At 31.6% G+C, this 24,974-nt stretch overlaps 1 protein-coding gene across 2 annotated transcripts; it reads right to left on the reverse strand.

The window, feature by feature from the left end:
* Window positions 1–8,810: 8,810 nt before the first annotated feature.
* On the reverse strand, window positions 8,811–22,550 carry LOC124362544 (glyceraldehyde-3-phosphate dehydrogenase 1). 2 transcript variants are annotated; one of them, XM_046817147.1, is made up of 6 exons: window positions 22,392–22,550; window positions 16,469–16,555; window positions 16,230–16,353; window positions 14,717–14,832; window positions 14,026–14,441; window positions 8,811–9,298 (listed from the first exon to the last, which is right to left on the reverse strand). In XM_046817147.1, exons 2-6 carry the CDS (start codon window positions 16,544–16,546, stop codon window positions 9,034–9,036), a joined length of 999 nt encoding a protein of 332 aa, XP_046673103.1. In that variant the 5' UTR covers window positions 16,547–16,555; window positions 22,392–22,550; the 3' UTR covers window positions 8,811–9,033. The 2 variants fall into 2 exon arrangements, with proteins under 2 accessions (XP_046673103.1, XP_046673104.1); XM_046817148.1 differs by lacking the exon at window positions 22,392–22,550 and adding an exon at window positions 22,038–22,168.
* Window positions 22,551–24,974: the final 2,424 nt, after the last annotated feature.

The raw sequence follows: 24,974 nt of genomic DNA on the forward strand, positions 1-24,974 counted from the left end.
AGTCAGAAATGGCAGCGCATAATGTACTTCACAATGTGTACCTAAAACAACCCGCCATTTCTGATTGGATAAACCTTTTGAGATGCGGTTTGCGGCATTCAACTTTACTAAGTGAGCTCTTTCAAATGAGGTATCACTCGACCCATGCTTCAATTTAAGATTTCCGTGTTTTCCTCTGTGGGCAAGTCCCCCATGGTTGGCATGTCATGGTAATAGCAAGGAAAAATAGTTTATTAGCCATATGACACTGTGCAAAGTTTATAGATGTTATCTGCCTATGGTTTTTTACAATATTAATGTACCCATACTTTTCAAACACCCTGTATATATAAAACAGGGTGTCCTGTAACTCTCTGTATAAGATTGCTCTCTGCACATTGTTGCTCAGATCAAGACAGACACATTTCAGCCTACAAACATGGGTCTCGAAAGTTGGATCAAATGTTTATGGTTACAAGGCAATTTCACATTTGATTGACAGCTGATTATCATATGACTTAATTTTAATAAAGAAAAAGAGCAACATTTTCCTAAATCAACAGATCTTAAGATAATTGATTTAACATCTAATATTTTACTCAACACTCTCCTTAGTAGGCCTCAAACATGTATTTAAATTCTATTGCTTCATAAAACATAAAAAGAAAAAATTGGCATATTTTAGTAGGACCTGCTGTTTATTCATTTTTGTATTGTTGGTTATTCACTGAGAACCTCCGTGTGGGCCTTGTCTTGACAAGATAAAACTATTCTAGATCAGATATTTATTATTTGTTTTAAATACATTTTGTATCATGAGATTTGTGATAAAATACACTAAATATATTATTCTTGTAATTCTTTAGAAAAAAATGCTGGTATTAAAGAGATAATATAATATTTTTTGTAGTAATTGATCTTGTTACCCTAAACATTTGACCCAAGTTTGTTAGGATTTAATTTATAAGTTTTTAAGGTATTAATTTTGTATAAAACACATACAGATAGACAGACGGGAAAATAAACACCATATAGTAAAATGTGTTTGTCCAGAGAGAGTTACGGAACACTCTGTTTGTATATATTACAGTATGTTCCAAAAATGCTGTCACAAACTTCTTAACCTGATAATACTCATTATTCCAACAAACATGGCCTATAAATATAGGTAGAGAAATGTATTGTTTAGTCACTAGCCACTATTTTGTATTTTTTATAAACAATTATCTCTAAAGCTACAGATGCCAAATTTGGCACATAGGCTGGAATACATAAGAGGTAAATTAAAAAATATAACTTTATTATTTGATTTAATATAAATAAAAGGGCACCTAATGAAAATTTTTAAAGTCATAAAAAAACCAGTAAAGTTATAAAAAAATCTACAAGATAGCAACTATTTTGAAATTTTTATAACAATTCCAAAAGTACTTTTTTTCAACAAAATCCGTTAACATATAAATGAGATAAATCACTTTAGAAGTATGCTTGTATGAGCCGGTAGAAACAAACATTTGATCAGTTAAAAGGCGTCAGCATTTTTGTATCAGTTATAAAAAAATTACAAGATAACAACTATATTTTGCATTCTTTGTTTGAAGTTTATTTTTGATGATGGAAGGATTGTGAAGGAAACAGGATTTTTCAGGACATTTGCCATTGTTCAGTGAAACAAAATATCAGTAATACTACGTTTCGAGATCTGCAACCTGATCTCTTCTTCAGGTAAATAACTAACCTAATACATAATTACAAACTAGGTTACAATAAACAAATCATACCAAAGCGTTGTGGCACGCCTAAGTCAGGAATCACAACCTACAATTATTATACTTGTTTCATATTTTTTTATTTTTTATATAATTAGTTTTATATAATTATTTTGCAGTTTTTATAATTGTTTCAATGGAATCTCAACCGCAACGTAATCCGTCAACGTATAAGCGAGTACAACCACTTTAAAGGTACACTTGCACAAGCAGGAAGGAACAAACATATCACAGTTAAAGAGGCATTAGCTGTTTCTTGTTCCCTGCTTGTGCAAGGATGATTTATCTCTTGAAATGTATAAAGTAAAATACAATAATTCAATTTAATATTATTTGTTGAATCTATATCACAGTACAGATCTCTTGAAAATAATAGGTCTGTTATAGCATACACTTTTACCATGAATTATGAATACCAATAAGTTAATTGATTACATGTGCATAATCACAGTTAAGAATAGTTATTACATCCACTAAAACAAGTGATGATTTCAACAATTGAATGGACTAATCAAATACAATAATGAAGCATATTTAAATGCAGTATGAAGCATTTTCATTGTTCACATCGTTTGTAAAGCATAAAACTTTTGTTAGAAAGGCTACACAATGTTGCTGCCTGCGCAATCTCAACAAATTATTCAGACCCGTTCCACTTGGTTTTCTTGAGGATTTATTTTATTATGTTGAGAAAACCTTTTGTGAAACCAATAATAAAATTGATGTCTTTGTTGGCCTACATAAGGTGTATTGTAATGAGAAACTTTTGTGCTTTTCATTGACTTAATAACTTTTTATGACAAATTTACTTTACCTCATTAATTTTAAAAATGTTATTCATTGATGTAAATTTTTTCGACTGATTATAATGTAATGCAATGTTTAGTCACAAATGTTAGAACATAATTATTTATATGACATGTAAAATAAGTTTTTAAAGAAACATAAGTGGGTTTTAGGTATATAGGTTCAAGTCTCCAAAACTTTTGTTTTCTCAAGCTCCTTAAGAATTTAGGATACTATTTTAATGTTTTTTGTTGATTTCAGACATTTATTTAACATGCAATCTGTGTTCCATTGTTATTTAAAAATTATGTATCAATAAAGTTTATGCAAGATTTATATTTATCAGTTAATTTTGTGGGCTCAGTATCTTTTATGTACATAAAACTTACACAAGCCCTTACCAAGGATCTAGTAACAGGTAGTTACCAATTTAACTAATTTTATGATGCCAAATCTCATAAAAACTGTTATTGAACTGCTCACTGTTTGTACAATACACCTTCTGTTATTGAAGGTCTTGTTTTTATGGTACCAAAGAAATGCTATTTTTAATAAACCAATCATATCATTTGTATAGATTAAACATCCTATCCCAACTTAAAACTACAACTCCCACACTCCTCCAATGTTCTTTGAAGTTAACTGGTCACAAATCCCTAAAAATTGTACATTTGTTAAAATTTCATCTATTTTCAAAGACATTCCACACCAATTAGCTTTCCAGGTAGAACTGAAAAATTCATCATTCAAACCAGTATGATACATAGACCAGGTGCTATTTATAATTGGGTGTCTGCTATTTCATGGCAGTTGCCCTTAATTAATTTGTAATATGGTTAATCCAGTTTGAGCATAAATTTTGGTCCAATGAACTGTGGTTGATCATGTTTCTGTTTAGTAATTAGACATGGGATCTTTGTGTATTTAACCCTCTCCGTACTAACATCCGCTTAAGCGGACATTGAGAAATAGTAACGTCCTGATATCCGGACGCGCAATGTAACGTCCACTCACCCAGACATTACATTTATTTATTATTATATTTATTTAATTGTTATTTCTGCAAACCAGAATGTTTGCATTATATCTCAAATTGTTCACCAATAAACGTACGTAGTGATAAGCCTATGGAAAGAATGGACTTTATTCTATCAGTGATTGAACATTTATTTCAGGAGTGGCTAACAGTAAGAACTGAACAAAATTCCCTAAATGTGACTGGTAGGGCTGCAGCGACACCTACAACAGTGGGAGGCAGAGATACCAGAAGGAATACTTACCCTTCCAGGTAATTTATGATTTAGCTTCAAATCTACAAGCTACCAGAAAAATGACCTTCTATGGTCATAATCTGTATAGCACAATCAACAAGGATTTCTGATATAAAAGATATTATGCAAAGTCCTCACCATCGCAAACATTGTTTCTATTACATTGGGACCAAAATACAATTGCTCCAACAGAGATTTTAATGTCAGGAACAAAATTCCAGGAGTTTAATGATATCTCATAATATATAACAGGCAAGCATTTCCAATGTCAGTGACAATAATTAACTACAGAAATTCTTAGAAGTACTATACAGCTCCAGCAGAAGTATGATTTGGTTAACGGATTTTGTCTAAAAATGCTGATTTGATTATTCATCAGTGGTTTAAGGAGACTGGAACGTTAATGTTGATGGCCATGATTACGTTTAAGTTAGTTAAATAATTATAATACAGATGGCAATATCATTTAATAAACTACAATACTGAATCAAGTAGATAAACTAATTAAATATTCTGCAAACTAACCCTCAAGTTTTTGTATTTTTTTTTTCTGAAACATACTTTTGAAGTGAGTTTTTTTTCTGAAGGGTGAACTGACGAATTTATCCTATTATTCACAATAAAATTGTCTGTGATAAAAGAAAGTATAACATTTTTACTTTGTTTTTTGTTTACCGTTAGTTTCTTGTGAGGAACAAAACTTTATTTTCTTGCTTTATTTTCTCAATTAGAGAACAAAATTTGATTTTAATTGGTTTAAAATAGGGACAAAAAACAAAATTACACAACACAATCACCTGTCTGACAACACAGTTGGAGTGACATGATGTGACAGCTGTTAGGCAATGTGAAAAAAATGTAGATGACATATTACATAACCGAATAAAATATTTGTAGAAAGATCATATGAAATAATAAGTAAAGAATTACGATTTTACAATGTATCATGACTCATAATTTTATAGCAAAAGGCGGGCTGCAGAGAGTCTGATAGTCTTGTTTGGAGAGACTACCACATACTACGTATAGCCCACATTATCATCTTGGACAATGTACTTCACAGCATATAGATAGTCCACTTATACTAAAAGGGTTAATATGATACAAATGTAGTAAGAGGTAAACCGTAGTACTATAGGTAAACCGCTTCCAAAAAAACCTTGGTTGATTTGAGTTCACGCAGGGTGGGGTAAATACCCCTCCTAGTATCCCCACCACTGCTCGGCGCTCACTCTATTTGATCAGCTGACTAATCCAGCACAGTCGGTATCATTCACTGCTGCGACCCGTTCAGTTGAACCGGTCAGTACAGAGTTACTAAACCTTCCCGCTAGAGCGTGTTTTACCGGTCATCGTGTTCAACAAAATAAACAACAAAAACGGGAATGACCAAGTGAATGAAAGATCCGCTTGCAAAAAAGTGTTCGAATAGAGGAAGAAACAACATATCTTACAGTGAATGGATAGATATATAACAGTAAATGTATTGTATTCACAAACAGTACGTATTCAGGAATCTAGAAAATGTAAATTATATTATATACAAACTGATTAAAAAATAATTAATTGTATGTTACTATATACATTACTACATATTTTAAATGTTAATCCGCGAGAAACTCGCGCTACATGAAGTTACGCAAGAACTCGCATTGTTAGATCGAATCTAACATCCTCCAACCAACTAAGAACGGCTTTTTTTTCATGGTCTTCATTCATTGCAATAATTTGTAAAAGAGCAATCTACAAATATATAACTCAAAAGCAAACTGAAAAACAAGAAAAATCTTTAAACTGGCAGTTACACGATCGCTTGCGCCGATAGATCACTCCTAACACTGGGCTGACGGTGATCACTCGCGCTGTTAGGTTGAAACTAATAACCCACGAGGAGCGTCCGCCCCCCCAGCATGACACCCCACCCCAGCGACTTCTACTGTCTAAACATGATGCAATACGCAGCATACATACCCTATAGAAGCATAAATTAAGGGTTCAGTGTTGTAAGATAACAAATAAAACAAATGTTATATAACACAAAAAATATGTTAAGATTCAATCTAATAGCGCAAGTACTCCCGGGTTAATACTTATGAACAATGGACTTGTTGATTCATATACCTTTGATTTATCATAAGGTTATTTCACTACAAATGTTTTAGTAAATTACTAAACATCAAACAGACACATTGCTCGTTTGAAAATAATTTATTTTTTATAAATAACAACACATTTTATACACTTAACCGATTAAGTTCCCACCACTTTTCATAATACCCAGGCTGACTATAAGTTTTAACGATTCATTAAAATAATATTACGCACACTACTACACAGGAAAGCCTCCTCTCAGATCGACCCTGCACATCGCACCTATATCGACCATGTGTTACCACATGATAACCTTTTAAATGCTAATTGGCAATCAATTTTTAAACAGCACTAATGTTTTTTGCACTACAACTTCAGAACATTATAAAAATTTCAATAGCCAGTCGAATAAATTGCTAGGTCAAAAAAGCTAAAACCATATTAATGGATTACTTCAGATTTAGTCCAAGCTTTTTTTTTTAAAGGAGAAGCCGATCCCCTTTTAAGCCTTACTCTGCCCGTCCTCATGGGCCACTGGCCTGTGCTAGGATCTTATCAAGGTTGTTGGTACTGATAAAAAGTGCAACGGTCACAGACAGGATTCGAACCCGCGCTATCTCTTACTCAGACTCAATGTCCAACGTCTTAGACCGCTCGGCTATCGGCACTCCCAAGAAGCTATAAGAAAAAGAGATAAATTAAGTAAATTGGTGAAAAAGCAACCATTTAATGTGGAGCTTAAAACACCGCTATGTAAATTACAGGAACATTTTAAGCGGAAATTTAAAGCAACTAAAAAAAATATTATTTTTTTTATAAATTCGAACGAACTAATGGGGATTTTAAAATGTTTTAGGGGGGTTGTAAATAAATTGAGATTTAGTGAGGTTAACAAGTTTCTTTCCAGCTAAATACATATTTGCCAAATACGAAATTATTCAATGACAAAATTAAGCTTGAAGTAGCCGACAAATTCAATGAAATTCTTTACTAATGTGGGTCAGAAACTTGGCAAACTTTTAATGGCTCAAAATATAACAATGTTTTTTGAAGACCAATCTTATAGGCTTAATTCGACCTTCAAACTCACGCACTGTTACAAAAGATTATACGTTACGTAATCAGTTTGAGAGAGGAAAATTCCGCTCCTGGACACGATTCAATACCTGCAAGTATATTTTACAAAATTCACATGATAATGTAAATGTGTCAAAACACGTTCATTTTTTGAAAAATAAAATCCCAAGTACATTTTTGTCTTCATTACAATTACGAGAAGTACTCACAGATAAGGAAATTAAAGTGACCTATTTTGCATTTCGTTCAATCCCAACTTTGATTTAGTATTATAGCCTATCGTGCTGCTTTCAAAAACTACTCTTGCGCCATTAATTATTGAAACAGAAAACAATACTAAAAATAATGTTCTTTAAGAGTACAACATATTCTTCAGAATTAATTTTCTTCGAGGCAAAACTAATGACTATAAGACATTTGTTTATCAACACAATTCTAATTTACTAATACATTAATTTTCATACTCTTTTAGCGTTGACACTTATACTCATAACACACGATACTCGCAACAAGTCAGCATTACTATTACAGTTTCTATATTTAAAAAAAAAACATCCAAACGTAACAAATTTGTATTATATTTCTCATGTTTTTTACCGTAACGTGTGTTTGGGTTACAACTTCGCTTATTTGTTTCAATTGCCTAATCTTTACTGGTTTAAAACGCATGAAGGATTGGTTACTATCGTTAGATGGCGAAGAAGTATATAGACTTGTTGTCCCTTGTTATCGCTGAACTTCTAACCCTTCCTCACTATTTATTGTTATTCGGTTGGTTCCTTTCACTATAATTACCATAACTAATACTTCATACGACAGTGCAGCAAACTAGATTTATACTCGGTTACGTATCATTATCAATGTGACTCATCAATTGCCTGCGTGGTCACTGTTGTCATTGCCACCCAGCCGGATTGAAAATAAATGCTATAACCATTTAATAATCTCAAAAATTACAAAACTACTATTTTTTTTACTTATATCCCATTATAATTTGTCCCATTATTAGTTAAACCTTCTTTTTTTCAAATTTTAATTGAATTAAATAGAATTACTACAAGATTTATATAATAAGAAATAATTAAATACGTATAAGTACCGTATTGTTACACTCTGACACAAGGTTTCAGACATTGTATGTATGTGCATACGTTTGTTGCAATACGTGTATATGTATATGTGTTTTATTGTAGTATTTTGTGAAAATAAACTATTTTCATTTCATTTTCATATACCTGATTTGAAAAAAGTATCAAATTTATTCAGTTGCCAGACAAAATTGAACAACACTTTCAAAGTGAAACGGGTCTTTTGAAACACTCTGATCCGGATCAGTTGTTCACTTAACTGACCCGTTCGAATTGAATGACACATTTCTAATGGCCACTGCCACTGCACAGCTAACCTCTAAACAAAATGCAAGCTTCCTGCATACATCTATGACTACATTAATCTGTTCAATTAATATTTTACGCTTAGACTTCGACACTTGTTATATGCCTACACAAAAAAAAATATAGTTATAGAACAGGTAAAGTAGCTGCAGTTTATATAAAACTGTTAGAGCGAGATAGATTCACACAGCTGACAAACAGATACAAGAAGGTGCTGGTCCCACTCCCCACCCCAACTCCCCACCGGAGGGGGCCCCTCCTGTGCGGTACTCCTCAGAAATTTGCTTCTGCGCAGGTTTCCTTTAATAGCGGTTGACCTATAGTGTCCTCCATTACTTCCAAGCCTGACATTTCACCCATTGTCATAGAACAATTTTTCTTTATTCTAATATTTTGTAGATTATTTTTCCATTGGGAATAAACACCAAGGAATAAAAAAATACTTCACAACAACTCACTTTTATTACTCATTCTAGAAAATTAACACAAATTATATATCAACAAAAATATTAACATACGTTTTTTAGAGTGATGAACACTGAAATAAAAAAAGACATACAATGAGAGCTTAATAGGGGCATTCTCCTAGGTCTAATACAAAAATGATAATTAGGTTGACCTAGATTCTGTGTGGCATTGGAACATCGAGCATGTTATTGTCTTTATTTAGTCCTTGGTCTGCATGTATTTGATGAGGTCAATGACTCTGCTGGAATACCCAAACTCGTTGTCGTACCAGGAGATGAGTTTGACAAATTTGCCGTTCAAAGGAATGCCCGCCTTTGCGTCAAAAATGGAGGAATGGTTGTCACCGATGAAGTCAGAAGACACAACATCATCTTCAGTGTATCCCAGAATACCCTTAAGAGGACCTTCAGATGCTGCCTTTACCTTGGCCTTGATGTCATCATAGGTGGCATCTTTGCCCAATCTGTAAGAGAAAAAAGAGCATTGTTATGGTGAACTCATTGTAAATATACTCTATTTTTGTCCAATCTATTTTTCAGATCACAGAATTCACTTCACACGCAAAGAGTCTTGATTCACAAAACCGAAACCAAATAGAATTTTAAATCACATATTTTTATGGGTAGTACAAAATAATAGTTACGGGTAGGGATGTGTAGCAAGCAGTTTTGTTGTTCTGGATTTAAGCATTTTCTCCAAGTGTGTATTTGATTGTGGCACTATAACTTTAGTTTTATGAAAAAATGCAACAACAAGTATATTTCGGTTAATTTTTTTACAGAATTCAATAGAACCTTAATTTTTCATTTCTCTTTAGAGTGAAAATGAGTGAAAGTGAGGAAATGAAACTTGAATAACTAACTTGAGGAAATGCTGATGGCCAGATATCTGAGGCTCCATTTTTAACATGAGGTTGAAGTTTCTATTTGCATTATAAATAGGATTCTTCTCAAATCTATACATGTTTCAGTATACAATCTTAGATTTTTGTAAACATTTTCTCATAAGAAATTGAATACAAATAATTATAAACCATTAGTACAAGTTATTTATTTAGTTAATTATAAAGCGATCGTATTATCAGATTTTGAACGATTAATTTTTTTTTAACTCATTAACACAGAGACACAAAATCTAAGTTTCTATAGTGAAACATGTATGGATTTGAGACGAATTCTTATTCACAAAACAGTTTTAAAATTTAGTCTCGTGTTAAAAAGCGGAGGCTCAGATGCGTAGCTAACAGCTAACTAGTGTGCCCTCTTAAGTTGCACAATGAACATATTTCATTCAAAAATCTGGTTAAATCAATACATATTTGGTTGTTTGGAATGAAAATTTGATTCTTTATGTAGAATGGTTTTGTTTTATAATTTGATTGTTTTTACCTACACATCTAAATTACAGCACAAATTGAGATGACTACAGTAACATTTATACTAGTTCAGAGACGGCAGACAAGTATTAAATAGTAGTAAAAACGATATCATCCATAAGTTCAATAACGAGACACCCATAAATAGCACAGGTTGTGTTGTCAAAGGTTACCATTCAAGTTATCTATAAATACAGTTAAGACAAAATATGATGTAAGGGTAATTGCAATCAGTCAAAACACCAGTGGGTCCTTGAGTTCTTTAACAAATATTACGTACACACAACATTACATCACACATTATTAATTAATGAAAAAGTGGTGAGATTATGACAGTTTAAAGTGCTGCACTCAAACCTCTATCACTGATTAGGTAAGAGGCTATCATGAGACGATTATAGTTTCCAATAACACCACTCACTATCAAGTTAATCTGACCTTCAAAGGTTCAAGGAATATACTGTAACCTACTACATAACCTTTGCTTCTCCGAGATTTATAAAATGTTTACATATCAAAGCTTAAAAATTGAATTTTTAAATAAATTCTAACTCAAATTTACATATTTTTCATAAGCACCAACAAAACACTCTTGTTTGAGCCGAAGCTAGAAATTTAAAGTCTAAGCCTCGTTAACTATAAAAATTGTTTAATATACCTGCACTATGATTTTCGTTATTTAACCATTTATACATCATCAAATTGTTGTTAATGTACAAAATTTCCAGTTAATGTAAATAGTAAAATGGATCTTAACCTTTTTACTAACAATGTTTTGCCAACTCCCTACATCCAAAATGAATTTATATGGTCAATTTTTAAAATGAATTGTAGTTAACCCTTTGAGTGCCACGCGAAGTGGTGGAGGTCATGCAGCCAGAGCCAATCATTTGTGACAGGCCATTCCCCTCAGTGCCAAGCACTATTTTTATGTTACTGCAGTATTTTACTAAAAAATTAACACCTTCCTCAAAAGATTAACATAATGGGACACTTTTTACTTTATTATTTAGGGCAAGATACAGGCTATAAATTGGTATATATATATATTTTGATCATAAATTAAATATTATTTATATATGTGTAAACAAAAATACAAAAACAAAAAAAACACATTTTTTTGTTTAAGATACAAAAAGTATTTATTTATTTTTGTTTTATGAGTTTTATGTGCCAATTTTATGTTCCCCATGTTAGTTGGAATACATGTACCAAGTTTCATAAAAAATACATTTATATATAACTGAGTTTTGAATTTTTTTTATGTATTGCTGCAAAATGCTGAAAACTGACCCAACATGCACGCTTACTCTTGTTCATGTAAAATATATTTTACTAGTTTTAAGAAATTAAATCAAAGTAGATTATACAACTGTTATTTATTTATTATGAACAGACTTAAATTAATTACTTTGGGCTTATTTCCTTAGGCCTATTATACTAAATCCTTCAGATGAAATAACTGAATGAGTGTTTTTATCATAAGAATGAATTAATGTATTTTCGCGGTCAGGTTCCGTTATATGCCCCCAACGCTTAAACTTTTTTTCAACGAACTTAGAACGTTCTAAAACGATGTAGATGAGTTACAGAACTAACATTCCATCAATCAACAAGCATTTCCAGGTATTGCAATCGGTATTTTAGTCGCTGTTATCTTATCTTTCTCGAGAATCCCGATTACGGCAGGCCGCGCGGCATCACATGTCATGATTATTTAAGTTTAGGTTAATTTAGTTAAATTAGCGTTGGGGACATAATGTTAGTTCTATTACTCAACTACATCGTGTTATAACGTTCTAAGATCATTGAAAAAAGTTTAAGCGTTGGGGTCATATAACGGAATCTGACCTATTTTCGCTTAAGGGCGATCTGTTCCTTTTACTCATTTCGGCAAACTATACCTTATTCAATAATGAAATTGAACTGAAGTAATAAAAGTAGGAAACTTTTAAAACATTAACCAAAATGTTAACACAGCCACACTAGACATCTAGCAAAAACAACTGAACGTAAACAAAACGACAGCAGCGTGACAACAGGCGGTTCGCGCCACAGGCTTCTAGATATCAGCTACATAAAAATATTGTATACTATATATACAAATTATCACTACGTGAATTATGTCGTACATTTCTTGGGCTTTAATTTGATACGTCAATATTTAGCAACAGGATGACCAATATTGGAAAGGCCGATCTAGTCAGCCCTTGGCAATTTTCGTCAATACCATTGGAATCAGCCCTTGGCACTATGCGGAAACGTTGCTAGGCCGATTAAATCGGCCCTTGGCACTCAGATGGAGGTTTTGTTTTCCTTACGACAGACCCGACCGACCCGACCGCACTAATTTTAAAAACAATGGCGTTATCGAAACTGTGATACTAGTGCTGCATTTCAGCTTTCCAACGTGCATTTGGACGTGTTGTAGTGATAGGATAGTTATTTTTTTTACTTTTTCATTGGAATAATTATTTTTTACTTTTTCACTAGTTAAGACTTGAATTTGAAATATTGTACATCACAGAAAGTTTAATTTTCACCTAAACAAATTTTAATTTACTGTATGTACATATGAAACTAGAAAAATTAAAATATCCAGTGTTTAGTTTTACAGTTTCAAACAGAAACTTTTTGTATCATAAATTTACAAATTTTCACAGTCAAGTTCCATCACAGTATTAAAAGTTTTCATAATTACATAGTGCTTTCAAATACCAAACTGTGACATCAGTATTGTATTTGCTATAAATAACTTAACATCCTTCATATCACAATTCCATATCTGGCGACTACAACAATATCTGAAAATCCCACTCACACATTATATAAGATATGGCAAGTTTAATATACATACATGGATGAAATAAATAAATAACATCTGCCTATTTTATAAAATTAGAGGTTACTGATATTTACCAATTAACAATTTAAATAAACGTTTATTAAAAATTATATTTTAAGCCATTTTTATTTCATGCTAGACGTTTCCCGCGGCTTCGCATGCTTTTCGTAAGCTTTGCCCGTGTATGTGCACTTCTGATTGAAGTGAATTATATTTCCAACGCCGATGTAGAGTTTGCCTTGTTGCCACGATCAAGATAATCTGTGTGTACACAGACACACAAGCCATACACGTACTTTATTAAAAAAGTCACTCAAGATTTAAGTACAACCAGAAATTTATCATAAAGATAAATAAATATACATCATAACTTAGCACCTTCAAAAAGTGTTTAACTACTTAATATAAGTAACTGTCTCGTAATTGCAGTTTATAGTGTGCAGGGGCTTTGAAAACATTTATCTTTTGCCTGATGGCAAGTTACAATAATGGACATAGGATATAAACCTTCTCTGAGGAAAAATACATAAACATACAAATTTTCATACTTATCGGTCAAATAGTTTACGATTCTATAAAGTACATACAAACATTTATTTATATTTATACATTTTTTTCATCGAATGAGGAAGTGCCCACCGCTGTGACAGACTATTTTGCAGGTTTAGACAAAGCCTACTATACCGATGGGTTAAAAAATTTGTACTATGTAATAGTAAATATTTATTTATCAATTTCTTTAAATTTTTTGTTCAAATGACTTTGATAACGTATGTTTTAACGTTAAGATGTATAAACAGCAAACTTTAATCACTAATAATCTGTCACCTTTAACTCAAGAGTTAGTTAGTTGCATACAAAATATCTGTTATGACACCATCACGTGTGTATTGCACTATAAAATGGTTGTAGGTTTTTATGAAAGTCATAAACATAATTACATTCAATCCAAGTCAAAATTACAACATACCTGACAGTCAGATCAACAACTGAGACATTGGGGACTGGGACTCGGAAAGCCATTCCTGTAAGCTTGCCGTTCAGAGCTGGGATGACCTTGCCTACGGCCTTGGCGGCTCCTGTGGCAGCGGGGATGATGTTCTGCTGGGCACCACGACCGTCACGCCACAGCTTGCCAGATGGACCGTCAACAGTCTTCTGGGTGGCAGTGGTGGCGTGGACAGTGGTCATCAGACCCTCAACGATCTCAAAATTGTCATGAATGACCTTGGCGAGTGGAGCCAGGCAATTGGTGGTACAGGATGCGTTGGAGACAACCTTGTAAGATGGGTCATACGCGTCCAAATTTACACCAACTACAAACATTGGGGCATCGGCACTGGGGGCAGAGATAATCACCTTCTTCGCACCTCCATCCAAATGAGCCTGAGTAACAATTACACATTTTTCAGCAAATTAAAAAATAAGCATAATTGTTTGATTAAAATTTGTTGAATGATCAAACTTCTTTACATTTTATACAACAGCAAATAAATAATATCCTTCCTGTTGAATATGAACTGGGATTACTAATAGGTTTATTAGCTTAATTTAATTCTTTTATTAATTTAAACTTTGAATTTAAGTTATATTTTTTAACAAAATTTTAGTTCTTGATTTCATACAAATGGTTTATTTTTAAATATTTCTTTTAAACATACCGAAGCCTTGTCAATGGTTGTGAAAACACCAGTGGACTCTACGACATACTCAGCTCCAGCCTTTCCCCAAGGAATGGCTTTGGGGTCCCTCTCGGAGAAGACAGCAATTTTGTTTCCTACAAATTAACGGAGTATTTAATTACTTGCTTACTGTAAGAAAATCTATAATATACCAAAATTAAATACAAAGAAATTGATATTGTTTTTGTTTTATATTAGCTTAGAAGTTAAAAAAGCTCTCGTGATATATGAGAAAAATTTATATAGGAGAAAACGATTGCATAAAAGTAACTTAATGAAAATACATCTCTATAGAGTTTGCAACTGGATACCAAATGGTACATTGACTCACTTAACCTCAATGTAATAGTGTCAATCAGAGCCCTTCTATTATAACCACTGTCGTCCCAACCCAACCACTGCTGTCCCAACCCAACCACAGCTCATTCATCGAGTGGTATACAAATTAACATCCAAACAAGAGGCCAAGGTTAATGTGGAAAACTATATTTAAAACTATTAAGAAAGGGAATATACAAGTGACATATGATGTACTTTCACATAAAAGAACTATCTATATTATTTTTAAGACTTCAAAAACAAGATTTTCTTATCAAACCAGCTTATTATATTAGACCTGCAAGGTTAAATCCTTATTATAGGTGAATGATTGGACAAAATTGGAAGAGTGGAAAGTTTTTCAATATGGTAAAGAAGATTGTGTGGAGTTGGAACATTGGGAAAGAATCAAAAGTATTGATGTATAAATCTTATTTCCAACCAATTTTATTATATGGAGCAGAGACGTGGACGTGGACTAAAAATGATTTAAGCAGATTGCAAGCTGCAGAAATGAGATTTTTAAGAGGGATAGAGAAGACTACAAGAAGAGATAGAATAAGGAACGAAATAACTAGAGAAAGATTGAAGGTAGTTTCACTGCAAGAGACAATGGAAGGAAGAAGAATACAGTGGATGGGGCATGTGAAGAGGATGGGAGATAATAGAATGCCTAGAATAGCACTGAAGAAGGAGGAAGGAGGAAGAAGACCAAGAGGAAGACCGAGAGGAAGATGGGAGGACCAAGTGTGGAAAGACATAGAGAGAAGGGGACTACAGAGAATACAGGTGGATGAAGAGGAGACCTGGAACGATAGACTAAAGTGGAGGAGGCTGTGTACGACGACCCGTGAGAACGGAAACGTCTGACGACGATGATGATGATGATGATTGGACAAAAAAAGTGCAATTTAAATTATTTTACAGCACAACAAAATATGTTTTAACCTATTTTTCAATAAATAACACTTGGTAAACACTAGCTCATAGTTTATAAATTGACTTTTTTCAATATGTTTTAAAAAATAACACTTGCATTACGTATAACATTATTTTTTTTATTGGTGTTGTAAATTAAATGATTTAACACTCAACACATGATTTCTTTTTATAAAGTCTGATATTAAGTGAGAAATAAGAATATTTTTCAGAGGCAAATATATCACTCACTTACCATTGACAACAAGGTGATCTCCTTCAGCCTTGACTTCTCCCTTGAATCGACCGTGGGTGGAATCATACTTGAACATGTACACCATGTAATCCAATCCAATGAAAGGGTCATTGATAGCAACCACCTGTTCACAAAATACAAATGAGACATATTCTTTGTATCAATGGTGTTCATGTTCTTATTGACAGTGAAACTGAATCATTTTTATACAATATGAAGTAAATAAAAACAAAACTCACTTGGCCACCCCGTTCCAGGGAAGCTCTCAGCACCAGACGACCGATGCGGCCAAAACCATTGATACCAATCTTGGACATTGTTAAGTTCTGAAAATAATGAAAACTGTGTGAAACTCATTTCTAAATAATAGGTTAAGAAATTACTTTTTTATAATGATTTAGACATTATATTATTCAGAGAATGATATTCAAGGTTTGAGTATCGTTGAGTGTACAGAGCAGCAGCTGTGTAGTTCTGTAAACATTCACCTTACACCGTCAACAACGAAATAGGTAATTCCTCATTGGTGAATGGCGTATTTGACAGAGAACAATACATGACTTCACAGACAAGGCACAACTGACTAACTAAAAGAAATAAAATCTGACATGAATTTGTACAAAAAAAGTTCAATAGTTGTGTAAGATAAGCTTGTCCATACTGGTAGAAAAGTAACTGAACATACAAACTAGTGTTTAGATTTGTTAAAAACCGGTTAAAACATAACTGGTATTTAAATGTGATAGGAATTTGCATTTGTAGTACACAGTACCTGTCACTATACAGAAAGTGTTTAAAAAACAAGTGGTAGACACCAAGGTAAAGGTAGAACACAATGATAAACTTAATGCAAAATAAAACATTGTGAAAATTAGTATATTGGGCACTATTTCTCCATCATCCAAGATAAAGCCAAACATTAAATACAAAAATTTTAATTCTTCAAGAGAGCTCTTGATAATTGTAATGAAAAGTCATCCTTACTAATTGAATTTTTTAGGTTTACAAGTTTGCAATGCCCCATATTCGAATTATTTTTAAACATCAGAAATGAGCTAAAAAGTGACAATTGTTAACATATTTTTACACAAGAGAAGTCAGTACGACTGCATCATAATAACCGATCAGATATTGTCAGTTAGTGCCTGTTAAAACCAATCAGCTGATATTAAGTTAGTTAGTGAACTAAGAATAAACTGCCTGATCAATACATGTGTTTTAGTAATCAGCTGTTTTAAACTAAACACACATACTCACATTAACATTGGAACTTTAATTAATTTGACAAACGTCAGAACAAAAATATATTTATCTTGGTGATTGAGGCCTATTGTGCATTCTCAGAGTATCCCACAGATATTTGAAAACATCCAAATGATATCTGATATTCTCAAATGGCGTGTTTAGTATAATTATTTTTAGATAAGCCCAACTAGTTTTACTAAGACTAAACCTTTCTAAAAATTAAAAATCTAGCACAACATTTTTCAAAAATTGTGTATAATTGAATAGGCATCTTACTGTAACTTGTAATATAAGTAATTGAAACTGTTTGTAAAAGTGTTGTACATTTAACTTAAAGACAAGTTGATTATGATGCATAACCTATACATTGCTTAGTGTGCATTCACATTCCATAGTGGAAAAGTGAAGTTTAAATTTCATTTTGTTTATAAAGAAGACAACCTTAACAGTTGGTAAAAAATACAATTCAAAGCGCAAAAAGTGATCAAAATCTCTTCAAAGCATAAAATTTGTTATATTAAATACACAATAACAAATAGGAAGCTAAATTTAGTAACATACAATGTGTTACCACCAACAAGAAAAACATTGGCAAGCAGGACTGAAGAGGTGAGAAGACAAGTTCAAGGTTATACCACTTTACACCTTTCTGGCACATTACCAAAATAACTAAACTAAGTAATTAGTGTAAGTTTATAAATACCTCATTGGGTTATTCATTCTATCTCTTCTTAATATAGCTTTGACTTTAATACGTTTAGAGGCTAGTATATTAACTGTTCACGAAAATACATAACATCAAATTAATTTATTATATGTATTGCAGTGAAAACAAAGACAATTTGACAATGACCACAATGTTTCTGTGTTATTAAGGGTAATATAAAAGTGTTTAAAAACCCTACATGATATGATCTATAGTTTTTTGTCTACATGTTTTTTTACAAAAAAAGTACCGCTTGAGAACAACTTACAGTAGGCTATGGTTATTAAACTTAATCATCATTATTTTATATAACTCTATTAATTTTGTTAATAATAATTCATATTAATTAATTAATATGAAATTATTTTATAACCGCTGAAAATTATTTAATAATTACAAAATAGTTTGAATTAGCAGTTTTGAACAACAATAAAAACTAATGCTTCTTTTTATGAAATAATTAAGTTCATCAAAATTTTTTATAAAAACTAGACAGAATACAACCGTTATGGAATCTCTAAAAAAATGGGCTAAATTTATGTACTCTACAAATTACAAGGTTTAAATACTCTGTGGAGTCATTGAATGAAGAAATGCTTGTATAAATTATAATTAGGCTTCTTTTTAAAAATACTGGGTTTGGATAAGAGGTACACAAAAATGTTCCAATAAATTTCTTTTATCCATTAAGTTAAAATTGCTAAATCTATAGCGGAGTCTCTCACAATAGTTAATGCAACAACAGTCTATATGCATGTTAACATTTTTTTAATTAACTTGAGGGTTTAAATTTGGTGTGGAACCTTGACTTTCTCTATATTGAAATCGAAGATGAAATTAATTGGTCTATTGGGAGGGATATAAAAGTAACAATCTATGAAATTCCAACTCCGTTGAAAAGTATTTCATGTATTGTTTTTGAGTTCGCAACAATTGAGTCCCAGAAGACAATATAATAAAATTGAATAAGAATAGAGAAATCAATAACTCATATTAACTTAATCACAGCAAACTTTTACATTAGTTATTTATATAGAAAATATACTCTTACCCCATGTTTGATGTCTAAAACAAGTTCTAATGTTCATAATTACTTTTTTTATGTTTAGCACTTGCTAAAATGTGTAACAAATATTAAAATTTACATACTGTATGTAAAAGGTGTTATAAATTATATTTCTCTGAACTGGAGACTAACTACATAACATAAACTACATTTCATAAACTACATAACATCAAGCTCTAAAAACTACTTTTTCAAAACATGTATCTAAAAGTAAAAGTTTTGCTACATATACATAATCTAAACATGTTATAGAAATGTAACCTTCACCGAATTGATAAAAAAGCTAAATTTTAGACAATTTCAATGTAAACACACAAATATATAAAGTGTTATAAGATGTTTTTTTACATTTTTAAGAAGAAACTCAAATTGCCATTTTTTCACCTATTTATATACAATTACTGGGTAAACATAATAATGAGAATATATTCTTCGTGATGCGTTCATTGTACAATAAAAGGTAAAAGTCATTTTTGTCAAACACAGTAAAACAAAAGTATGTTTTACAACACATGGATCCAACTTTGAACATTTATCAATACATAACTTTGAACATTTATCAATAAGACATAACTTTGAACATATATCAATACTATTTCAGTAAAACCTTAAACAATACATAATAACAATAAGTAATTAAGACAAAACTTAACTGATTTCTTTACAAACTAAAATGATTTGACAGCTCACATAATGCAGACAAAATAACTGCTGAAAAACAATGAAGACCGGTAATCAATTTAAACTAAAAAATACAGTCAAATACACTAAACATAAATTAGAACTCACGGGATTTCATTAAAATAATGTCATCGGTAATAAAAATTGTATATGCGTTTGAACTGGTGAATACAGATCGGTCATAAAGTGTTCAATTGCTGTTTATAACTTACAGGATCGTTCAGAAATTGCCAATCGATGCACCAAGGGCTAAATTAAACATAACAATTTCTTTAGCATTACCCTCTGCATCTTCAGGGCAACATCAAAGGTGCCTCAGCCCACACTCATGGCTGGAGGCATTAGGTCAGATGACTGAGAAACTAGAAATAAGTACTTCATCTTGTTCAAAAAATGATTCAAAGATTCTTTTTCTTTGTTTGCAAGCAAATAATAGAATTGAAGAATTCAACTGAAAACCTTGGTTAACCCTTTGAGTGCCGCAGCGTCTACATAGTAGATGTTGTTAAATGTGCATAAATTGCCGGCATCTACCCAGTAGACGATTTGTATTTAATTAATATCACATATAATTCATTTTTGTTTTGACAAATAACTTATTTCACGGCAATCTACAAGTTTCGAACAATCGATTGTGATTGATTTTTATTGTTCACCGCCCCCCTTGTAGTTATTTGCCAACAGAAAAAAAACAGATGACGCAATAGTTGGTCAGCTGCTACTTGTTGCCATTTACACAGTTTTCGTTTGTTGTGTGTTTACATTGGGCTAGTTTCGTGTGTTTATGCTGAAAACTGTTGTTATTACTATTCTGCAATTGTGTTCAGTAAAACTTACAATGCATTTATAAACTTCTTTTTTCGTGTTTAGTGACGTATATTTTATTGTTGGATTGGTGATGAAGTAAAACGCAAGTTCCAATCAAACTATTGATTTTAGGTGAAGTAAAGTTATATTGTAGGCCTGTGTATATTTTTATATAATGAGTATTTTACAGTCGTCTTACTTCGTTGAGTGAAATAGGATAGTTATAATATTGTTTCTAACTTTTGACAAACTTGAACAAAAATTGCTTTTTGTTGTATTTTGTATATATTGCAGTATCTGGTTAAATATTACTGTAACACACCATATTATGCATGATTTTTGTTCAGTTTTTCATGCTCTTTCATATGGTATAGCTAAAAAAATTTTAAAAAATATTGTATAAATAAATTTTAGTTCAAACTTGAAATTTATTTTTTTTTCATTTTTTAGTTTTTTGTTATAACCTATATTCTTTTTGTGTAAATAAAAATAAAATTATAATATTATATGGAAAAAATACCTTGTTTTATAACACACAAACTAAAAAAAATTATTCAAATCGGTTGAATAGTTTTTTCCACACACGCTTGCAAAACAGAAGGAAATGCTCCGGCAATTTATGCGTATGACTTGGGAAAATATGCCGTGGCACTAAGAGGGTTAAATACTAATTACAATGTTCAACCATATTTGGGCCTATAAGAACATGGTTGATTATAGAAATAAATGTTAATATTTTGCAATAAAATCCCATATAAACCTAAAGCACTTATAACACACTATAATAAATCGAACCATAAACTTGGCAAGATCTTAAACAAGAGTAAACTTATTGTGAATAGTGCATATTGCAACTTGTATTATCAAAACAATATAAGAATATTCTTTCTGATTTGTAAATACGGGAAAATTTAACATATTATTTACACAAGCATGTAGTACTGTATTAATGAAAGAATCATAAAATGTAATTAAAACGAATTTGAAGTCTAGAACAAAGTTTCACCTGTCAAGGGCATTCAAGGTCAAAGATTTAATTCAATGCAATCTTGTGTATTAGGTTATTGGGCCAATAGACAATTTTTCACTACATTTCACAAATTATTGAAAAGTAACTAAAGAGTTAAATTATCTTTTAGAGTCAAATAAGAGACAATATTCAAAGATTTCATATTAGACTTGGTTCTCATCAAGGTTATGATACTGATGCTTGCCGGTTGGCGTCTCCATTCTAGTGCATCCTAGAGACTGTAATTCCCTACTAATAATCAAATTTTAGCAAAGAAACTATTAGGGTACTTACAGCAAATCAAAGTCTTGTGTTATCGTCAATATAACCCGCAAGATCAAAAGTTATCTTGGTAGCTTATCTCAGAATGTATGCTTCAAGTATAACTATAAAACAAAATGTACGAGATATACTAAAAGTTGGCTCGTTTAGAAATAAATTATTTAATTCACTATTTATACAGAAATGGAAACGTTATCATTTATATGTCTACAAAGAAATGAAACTGTATGATGAAATATAACCCATTGTTGCAAACAACCAGATGATTTTAAAATATATTATATTTGAAATGTTATCCTAAACAGTAAATGAGTATGTGCTTACTCCCATAAATTAATATTTGTTTAAACTTTGATTAATTTTTACCTTGTAATGAGACTAACTTGACACCGCAACACCACTGACAAATTCAAGGGCACGAAGAGGAAAGTTCTCTCTAAAGCAGAGTATAAATGGAGCTGTGGTCACGTGATTCTCCCCACTACCGGTAGTGGGGCAGCCATTGCCATATCGACTATGGGCGCGTCAATTCTAGAGAGAGATTGTTCGCTGCTTAACCTAATAAAATTATTTATATATTAATTCATCTATTTATACATATTACAATTAAAATTTTCTAAAGTGCTTATTACTTGCAATTTAGTAATGAAAATTTACATAATCATATGAGTAAAGTATAAAATAAGAAAATATATGGTAATTTAGTATTTAGCAAAAGAGGAAGCAAAATGGTTTTAAGCCGGAGATTTGAGTGAATGTTGTATAACTAGTATAAAAATGTTATTATTATACTATGTACACAACATTTTTAATCAGTGTTCTCTCAGAGTAACCATTATAGAATTAATTAGAAACCCTAGTTGAATATTTATTTGTTTTGATTGTTATTGCTGTGACTGTATACTGCATTCAAATATTTATAAACAATGTTTTATAAATAAATAAATAAACTTACTAGTGTTTATAACGTTTAATACCCTGTGATTGGGATACGTTAATTACTATCAGAGTAGTAAATGGTCTTTTCATTTCAGGCTACTCTAAGACGAAATTGTGAAAACAATTGTGCGTGACGTACATACATACTAAAAGGGTGATATGAACCTGGATTTCGACGTTTTAAATATCACCGGCACGTCTTACAGGCTCATGTTGAAATATTAATATTTAGATATTCCGGTCTCTTAATTTGTTGTATCAATTATTTATTTTATTTATTTATTTTCAATTTTACATGACAGCTACAGGACATGATTTAGCACAAACAAAGTACAAAACCTTCAATTATTCCCAAAACAGCCATCCTAACTAAAATTAATGTACTCTTAATATAAACTTTACATAACAAACTAAACTAAACTGCTGGCAGTTACACAAATTAATATTTAAATTTCTTTACACAACATAAATAAATGAACTCTATAGAATTTAAATAAAAATAACAACTTGCATCATTATACACATACACTTCTACAATGAACAATAAATTAAATCAAAATAAAAGGTTGCTGCATATCTTTAAAATATTTATGTCATCTTCACAAACCTGCCATTATCAAAAACAAAGATTAGAGAAAAAGGCCCCGTATGTTACTATTTTGGATTATTTATACAGTTAAATGCATAGCTAGTTAATAACCACATTGACAATACACACACGTCTATTCACAAACACAATTTATATTATAAATGCAAAGAATGTTGAAAAATTTTGAATACATTACAATTATAAACATTTCTTAGATTCTAGAGATAACATAATGAATAGAGCTGCGAGAAAATCAAAGTCAGTGGTTTTTATTTAAAATATACACACACAAAAGTATAAAAACAAGGTAATGAACAGTTGTAGTGAACCACTTCAAATATAAAAATTTTAAATTATCGAAGAAAAAACATATTGTAAAGTGAAAATAATTACAATGACAATATTAATGTTGATTGTAGGTGGAGTTGGAAGTAGTACCAACATCTCCACAACAATACTGATACGGAGCAGATACTAACGAACCCTCAGCGTGCTCATGGCGATGCTACCAGTTTCAGCTTCAATAACATTGCTACTATACCTGCGGTACTTAAGCTTTCTAAACTGCAACAAAGCAATGTAGGCTATATATAAAATCAAAGAATACTTCTCTAGATCGCTCGTATGTGATATTGCTGAGGCATATCAGATCATATTTAATGACTGTTGCTATGAATAAAAGTATAAAAAACTTATTTTAAATAGAGGTTAATTTACGAATACACATTACTGTAAACAAAAAACAAATAAGAGAAACATTTATTACTCATGTTATGCTTATTTGCACAACATAGAGCGGTTACAATACGCATGCTGAAGCCCTGTCCCAGGCATGGGCACTATACTCACGAATTTGTGAAAACAATTTTTTACGTGACGTACATACATAGGAACTAAAAGGGCAAATATGAACCTAGATTTCGATGTTTCCATAACATTGGCACATCTTACAGGCTCATGTTGAAATATTATTAATGCTAATAATATTATTAATAATATTACGTGCTTTTGCACGTAAGCGAAATACACAGTTCTTCTACGACTCACGGTCTGCACCTGACTGAGCTGCGAAAAAGCCCAACAATGTTTCCTTAAAGCTTGTTTAGTACCGTACATTGAACGTGTAGAATCCGTCTTTGTTACTATAGCACTAAGCAAGTGCCTAGAGCATCACATTTTAAAGGCTGGTCACTTTAAGAGAGAAATTAAAATTAATATTTTAAGTTTGGCATAAATTTCTCGTTATAAGGACTATCGCCTTTTTATTTATCTTATGTAGAATAAAATAAATGTGTTGTAAGTTTGAAACGGGCAGCACTTTGAATTGGAAATTACAACCGCTTTCGAATAGTTAAAAAGCATGTAATCCCTGAGTCAAGAGATCCCAGCGACAATGAGCACTAAAGCATTTCTATGCATTC

The sequence above is a fragment of the Homalodisca vitripennis genome, chromosome 5 (genome assembly GCF_021130785.1).
Source record: "Homalodisca vitripennis isolate AUS2020 chromosome 5, UT_GWSS_2.1, whole genome shotgun sequence".
Taxonomy (NCBI): Eukaryota; Metazoa; Arthropoda; class Insecta; order Hemiptera; family Cicadellidae; genus Homalodisca; species Homalodisca vitripennis.

Bases quoted from the DNA above. Each gene is read 5' to 3' on its own strand.
- LOC124362544 (XM_046817147.1), bottom strand. From the start codon at position 16,546: ATGTCCAAGATTGGTATCAATGGTTTTGGCCGCATCGGTCGTCTGGTG. The intron at 16,354-16,468 runs GTGAGTTTTGTT...TTTTGTGAACAG, and splicing joins CCCTGGAACGGGGTGGCCAA to GTGGTTGCTATCAATGACCC. The intron at 14,833-16,229 runs GTAAGTGAGTGA...GTTAATTTGTAG, and splicing joins AGATCACCTTGTTGTCAATG to GAAACAAAATTGCTGTCTTC.